General features: G+C 57.0%; 1 protein-coding gene across 1 annotated transcript in view; it reads left to right on the top strand.

Annotated features, from left to right (window-relative positions):
• The first annotated feature begins 256 nt into the window (after window positions 1–256).
• The window catches only part of LOC125957804 (uncharacterized), a 9,109-nt gene continuing 1,865 nt past the window's right edge, over window positions 257–7,500 (top strand). Inside the window, exons 1-4 of the mRNA XM_049690786.1 lie at window positions 257–576; window positions 1,183–1,355; window positions 2,042–2,372; window positions 2,467–2,562. Of these exons, the coding sequence (XP_049546743.1) occupies window positions 257–576; window positions 1,183–1,355; window positions 2,042–2,372; window positions 2,467–2,562 (920 nt within the window). The remainder of the gene's footprint in view (window positions 577–1,182; window positions 1,356–2,041; window positions 2,373–2,466; window positions 2,563–7,500) is intronic.

The raw sequence follows: 7,500 nt of genomic DNA, 5'->3' as shown, positions 1-7,500 counted from the left end.
TCCGGCCTTCGGTCAAGCGTTCGGTGTATCCGGTATTGGCCAGTTCTACGTGCTCGGTACGAATGACAGCAACAACAACAACAGTACAAGCAGTAGCAGCAGCAGCAGTGGTGGCGGCGGTGGCGGTGGCGGCGCCGGTAGTAGTAATACTGTCGCGAGTCTCACCGATACACATGAGCATCAACACCACCAGCAGCAGCACCATCACCAGCACCATCAGCAACAGCAGGATCAACAGGAGCAGCAGGATCATCATATGGCACAGACCTACATCTATGACGTGACCGAGGCAACCGGTGGTGACAGTGGTGGTGGTGGTGGTGATGCTGGCAGCCCGGAGGAGGTGGAAACGGTGGTGCCTATCAGCGAGCACTATCTGCTCACCTCGGGCGACGTGGTGCACCAGGCGTCCAATGGTGTCGTGCTCACCGATATCAGCTCGTCGACGTGGACCAGCACGGCCGAGCTGCTCGATCTCGACCGGAAGTCGTCGGCCGGCGGTGCGACCGTACCGACCGATGTGCACCAGCACCGCTATCCCATCCTTAGTGCCGATCATCAACAACAACAACAACAGCAGCAGCAGCAGCATCATCACCACCAACAACATCAGCAGCAGCAGCACCAACACCACCACCACCTCCAACATCCCCATCAACACCAGCAGCAGCAACTATCACAGCTAGCAGGACTCCAGCAACAGCAGCAATCGCATCACGCACACTCGCAACATGTGCTGCAGCAGCAACAACAGCTTCATCACCACCATCACCAGCAGCAGCAGCAGCAGCAGCAGCATCACCATCCTCACCATCATCAGCAGCAGGCGATGCTGCATCCACACCATCAACCTCCAGCACATCAGCAACCGACGGCGGCGGCGGCGGCGGCGGCGGCAGTGGCAGCGGTAACGCTCCCCTCGCCACCACCTCCACCCCTACAGGCCGTGGCTTCGGTCGCAATGTCCAACCACCAGCATCATCACACCCCGCAGCATCACCATCATCATCATCAGCAGCAGCAGCATCATCATCACCATCATTCTCACCAGCAGCAGCAGCAGCAGCATCACCACAACAATCAACAAGCAAACCAGCAGCAACCGTACGATGGGCCAGCGGGACAGCAGTATGGTGGCAACAATCAGAGCTCCACAGGGGTGGGTGGGGGTTGGATTGGCAGCGCCGGTAACCATCAGGCTACCGAAGCCCGTCCAGCAACCGGCAGCACGGTGGACACGGTGGGCAGTCCGCCGCAGCACGCTGCTGACGACGGTGGTGGTGGTGGTGGCCCCGGACCTCACCTAGCACCTCCGCTACACCCAACCAACGGCCTCAAGGCACCTGAACGGCTCGGTAAGTGTGTGTGTGTTTACAGTGTAAGTGGGGGGAGAGAGTAGAGGGGATGGATCGGGCGAGAGGGTTCGGTTGTTGTCACGCAAGCGGAAGTGGAACAGAGATCCGGGAAACGGGACAGTTGACGGGACATCTGTGGCTCAGAGGGACCTGACCGTCACCCCCTCTCTCCCATTCCCTTCTCCCCTCCCTCCCTGGAAAAGGGAGACGTCATCACTTGCTGTAATGGCCGCGCGATGTGGCGCAGGGGATGGGGTAGGGGGCGTTACAATGCTCTGCATGCTTACCCCCTTGACAGCCCCCGTTTAACCGTGCGCACTCCCTGTGCGAGTGAGAATCCAATGACACGGTTCACTGACACACCACGCGTTAGCGTTGATTCCACAGGGCAGGGGTGTGGAACCATTACCGGAAGTGACCGGTTCGGGGGTGCGCGAAGGTCAATTGGTGGGCAGTCGAGTGTGAAATTGAACCGTTTAACCCTGGGCCACGCCATAGGGTCTAGGGCAACAGCAAGGACTCGACTCAACTCGACGACGTCTCAAGGACTGCGGAGGACCTCGCGTCTGGTGACCCCTCAGAACCTGTGTGCTGTGAAATCTAGATTGTTGTTGTTTTTTTTTTTGCCCCCTTTCTCATTTGCGCTCATCACATCCCTTTCACCCTCATCCCCCCCACCCCCACAGCAGCACAAACACCGGAGGCACCGGAGGACTGCAAGAACCTGTCGTGGCTGCTGAACTTCAAACTGGACGATCTGCCGAACCTATCGCCACGCTCGAACCGTAAACAGAAAGCGAAACTGTCCGCCAACGGGGCGACGGGGGGCCCGGCGGATGGTACCAACACGGGCACCGGAGCAGGGACCGGGATCACGACACCCGGGGGTGGTGTCTGTGCCGGCCAGGATCAGCAGCTGCAGCAGCAGCAGCAGCAGCATCACGTTGCCGTCGCTATCGAGGAAGGCGATCTGAACGTTGGCGAAAACGTAACGATCGAGAGCAGCGGTGGCAAATAGTGAGTAGAACAGCAGCAGCAGCAGCAGCAGCAGTAGCAGACTTGATGTGCTTAACTGGACCATTTCTTTTTTCCTTTCTCCACCCCTCGGTAGCCCCAAAAAACCACCCTTCACCTACACGGAGCTGATCGAGTACGCGCTGGTCGTGCACGGCGATCTAACGGTGGCCGCCATCTACCAATGGATCTCGTAAGTATTTTCACACCCCCTCCCCCACCCCCAACAAAACCCAATTTCACAGCCCCCCACAGTCATGAGGGGATACTGTCTCTCTCTCTCTCGCTCTCTCTCTCGGGGCACTCTCCCTCTGTCTGCATCTGGGGGGGTGCTTCTCCCCCGGTGTCCCGGTGTCCACCCCGTACCGTGGGGGAGAGGGTAGTGAGGGGGTTTTGTAGATGGAAATGCAACCAATAATAATTGTTGCGCCCGCTCTCGCTCGGTCGGTTGCGGTTGCCGGAAGCCGGGGGGGGGGGGGGGGGTGTGCGCCCGCGGCCGGGGAATGGCACGGTGTTGCGCCTTCCCCCGAGTGTCGTCCTCAAGCGGGAATTGCCGGAAGTTGAGGTTTTGGCGGGAGCCGATGGGGGATGGGGGTGTGGGGGTGTGGGGGGAACAAACAACAATATTTACAAACAATAAACAGTGTGTGTGCACCGGGCACAGTGGACAGAGTGCGCACCGGGCGCCTCCACTCCCGGCGGGGGGGAGGGTGTCAATGTGCCTTGCTTTGGTGGTGCTGCTGCTGCTGTGACTTCCTCAGTCTCGTACAGCGTGTGGTCCGTGTCGGGACGAGTTCGTTGGTTTCAGTAGTGCAAAAAGGTCCATTAGGGCGTACTGTGCGGCGTAATTAGGTGATCCTTACTGCAAGGCCGCAATCTCGCATTGGAATCCAGAGCCGGTGATTGGTCCAGTCCAGTTCCGACAAGGGGGGGTGCGCTCACACCTGGTTGGTCAACCCCCGGCGCTCATCGGTCACTTCCTCATTGGTCACTCGCTCTCGAAAGGGCGACAACGGCTACCAGCGCGTTATCCATTGTGTCGCCCAAACGGAACTAACCAGTGGGGGTTGCGAAAGTGAAGGGGGGTGTAAGGAGGACCAGGACCTCCGGGGCTCGGCACACGGGAATGGCTTGGGATGCTTCTGGCGTGGTAGCTGCCCTAATGCGCAGCCGCGCATCGAACTCAAATGAAAAAGGTCAGGAAGCAGGGGATGAGGGTTGGACCAAAGGGGGTGGAAGTCGTTCTCTCGTTCATCCACCCCGCGTTGCGAGTGCGCATGAGCACAGCGGGGCCAGGGTGCCAGGGCAGTGCCACCTTGAACGGGGGAGACCAAGCAAAAGCAACCATTTTGTGTTTCCCTCAGCCTCCTCTCCCACCTCCACTCCGTACCGTTTTGTCCGTGCCCTTCGCGGGGTCAGCGGGCTTCTCGAGAGAGATAGATAGAGAGATAGATAGATAGAGAGAGAGAAAAAGAGAAAAAGAAAGAGAGAGAGAGAGAGAGAGTCGCCATGACAGAGCGGAAAGTCGGAAAAGCTCCGAAATTTCTTTGGGTACCCTACTTCCACTATTTAAATTTCACCCTTGCACCCCTGTCATCCCTATTCCCTATTAGCATCTAACGCATCTAACAGCAGTTAGCGAGCCGAGCTGTGTGTGTGCGTGTGTGTGTGTGTGTATGTGTGCGAGTGTACGTAAATGGCTCGATGTATGCCTGCCACATCAATCACAATCGTGAACAGGTGCACGCACGCCCAGGGGCTCACTGTGAGGGCTGGCTGGTGCACATGCCCTTCCCACGCGTCGGTTATGACAGTTCCAGTGCTTCAGCTAGTAATGGCCGGCCGGGTGGTTACTGGAATGGAATGCCGGAGGGTGGGCTTTATGCGAGGCTCGCGAGGACGATGGGGATGAAGCGTAATCTTCCCCATTTAGATTTCCCACCCTTACCACCACCCCAACCCCCATGGCTAATATGGTGTTTCGGTGGCATGTGACAACATTGTCGTTTGAGCTCTAACCTCAAACTCGGACTACCAAAAGCACCGAGCGCGAGCGCGATTTTGTGTGTGTGTGTGTGTGTGGACAATAGGGAGGAGGAAGTGAGGGTGCAGGATAAGGAGGTGGAAGCCGCACCATTAATCATGCAACCCATGCTTTACGAGGTCTCCAACAAGGGTGACATCCGTGGTGGTGATGCCGCAAGCAAATCGTTAGCTGGCTGGCTGGTTGGCACGCAATCTCCCTCCCTCAACCGCTCCGCGCCGCTGAGACAAGATGGCCGCCAGGATTCCACGCGGTAACCTAATCGACCCAAAGCGGCAGCGACGAGGGAGGGAGATGGGAGCGATGATTGCTTCCACGGTCCACGGTCCACGGTCCCCTCTTTGCGTCTTGGTCGGCGGCCGACGACTACGGTAACTGATATGAGCCCACGAAATCTGTGGCCCCGCTCCTCCGCTCCCCTAATAAAGGGCAATGTTTATTTATGTGTCACCCTCCCATACTCCCCTGCACCCCGTGTATTCACAATAAATCATCCTCATCCCCACCGGTGGTCGGTCGGTCGGTCGGTGAATCCGGTCCCCAAGAAGCAGAGGAGTCCTCCGGGACTACCTCCGGGACTGCACACACACACACATACACACGTACACACAGGTGGCAAGGGGGATCTGCACACCTTCAGCGGCGCGAGGTTATGATCTGGCCGTGTGTGTGTGTGTGAGTGTGCGCATGATACACGCGACGGGGACGTGCAGAGCACTGCGAACGTTTACATAGATGCTAACCCCCTCTCCCCACCCTCCTGCACGTCCTCGTCCCCTATATCGTCGCGGCATTCTCTGCATTCTAATAATTTGAATGCCCTGTGTCGTTGGTGTGTGTGTGTGAGAGAGATAGAGAAATAGAAAAAAAGAAAAAAAGAGAGAAAGAGAGAGAGAGAGAGAAAAAGAGAGAAGGGCGAGTGCGAGACGTAAAATCCTGCGGCAGTTACATGCCAGCCCCTAAGGTCTAGGGGTCTCCATTACAGGGACGCTCGTGCGTTCTGCTCCGGCGACTGTCCCGTGCACCCGGTACACGCGTTTGACGTTACCTTTTGCATGGCAATCGATGCGGTTCCGGTTGATTGACTCCCATCTACGATTGAGGGGATGGTGTGGGGCAGCGGTCGGCCGACGACGACGACGGTGCTCCTTGTGACGGATGTTCGTGTCAATCATGCGCGCATACACACACACACACACGCAGAGGGTCTGTAGTCCTGTCATCTGGGCAGTTTCACTAAATTGCGTCCTAAACTGGAACGACCTCCCTCACCTCCCCCCTCCTCGCCTGGGAGCCGACTAAACCCGGGATTCCAGGTGCGACATACATTGTGGCGCTGTATGGCGAGTGTCGATGGTCTGAAAACTCCGGTAAGCTCAGTTAAGGTAACGTCCGTCAATCAGTTGTACAGCAGTACACGCTCCCCCACCCGAGCCTATTCCTCGCCCCCAATTGCGCCAATGGACATATGGTGGGCCAAGGGGTTTTTTTCTACCTTCTAATAGCTAGCTAATGCGCTGCTGTGCACTGCGGTTTACTCTGGTTGTTGCGTACCGCACACCGAAAGGCACTGCTGCGGGAGGAGAGGCTGGTGTGTGGCTGTGATTGCATCTCTTGGATTGACAATCCCGTATGGCTGGCTGGCAGGTCGCTTCGCTGGTACTCCCGTCGTCGTTCCCCAAGTGACATCATTTGTGCCACGTCATACTCTTCAGACTCAGGACTTCTGTGTGTGTGTGTGAGCTTTCCTGTGCAGGATGTTCCCTATTCCTTGTTTTTGCTATTGTTGTTGCTGCTGCTGCTGCCGTAGTGAATGCATGATTGATTCCATGATTTATGACAGCTCGGAGGTAGTCTTTGTCGCACTACCGGTTTGAGAAGGGGGAATGGGGACCCACAGGTCCACAGGACCGTCATGCAGTCGACCCCACGAGTGATGATGGTTGGAGAAGGCGTGGCAGATTTATGGACTCCACCGCAGAAACACCCCGCCGTTCCGCCGCCGGAAGTGTTTTCTGGGGCCGTAGCCATTCCAACCCCTGTCGAAAAAGAGGAAGACGAAAAAATGGACTCTGGCACGCAGCCGGCTACCGATTGCACCGACTGCCACTGCCACATCACCAGCCGACCACCGAGAGAACCTTGTCTGGACCAGCCTGGGGGGCCATTAGCTTTCGGGGCAATTCGGGACGGTATCGCAATCGACGTCGAGCTGGTAGTCGTAGTCGATTCCGTGCCTCAAGCTCATCCATCCATTACACTCTCTCGCACACACAAACAAAACACAGGGCTACTTTGGAGGGGCTAAATCCCACACTAGGAAGTAAAAGAAAGGGGGAGCGGTCTAGGGCAGATAGTAAAAAGGGGTCAGGTGGAGATGGAGCGACCGCAAAAACCACCTGCAATCCTGGACGAACGACGCAGAACGCAATCCTCAAGCCAGATAAAAAAAAGGGATTGCGAGTAGTATGTGTGTATGAGTGTATCGGTGTCATCGCGTACGACCGATGACCAGCGCCGAGCAGCAAGCAGAAGACGAATTGGAAGAGAAGGAGGAAAACAGAAAGAAAGAAAGACAGAAACAAAGGAAGTAGAAGCCAATCGATCGAGCATGGGCGGGCATTGCAGCGCGGAGGGCAACAGAGTGCCGAAGGTCTGCCGCAGAAAGCGGCATATTGACACCTGCCCCCCCCCCCCTCCCCCTCCCGTTCGCATTCCCTGCCACTGCGAGCCCTTTCTTAGTGGCAAGCGGTGGACGTCGAGTCCAAGAGATGTCACTCAAAATGGCGGCGCAAACCCCCGGCCCGCAGTGACACGGCGAAACAAAATCGATTCCTTCGAATCGATGCGACCGAAAAGAAGGTTACCTTCCGTTGTAGGCGCGCGCGCGTGTGTGTGTGTGTGTGCACGGAGCACGGAGGAAAATGGAAGTCGTCGGTCCGGTTTATCCGGGAACGCAAAACTGCCTATTGTGGTACCTACCTCAGCGAAACCATCCAAGATCTTTATCGTGGGTACGACGCTTTATCGTCCTGTGCAGTAGCGGTGCAGACACTGGTACGAATGAATGGGGGAGGGGAAAGGCAG

This window comes from Anopheles darlingi, chromosome X (assembly GCF_943734745.1).
Source record: "Anopheles darlingi chromosome X, idAnoDarlMG_H_01, whole genome shotgun sequence".
NCBI lineage: Eukaryota > Metazoa > Arthropoda > Insecta > Diptera > Culicidae > Anopheles > Anopheles darlingi.
Note: the sequence above shows the minus strand (reverse complement) of the source record. Positions and strands in the feature narration are given on the sequence as shown.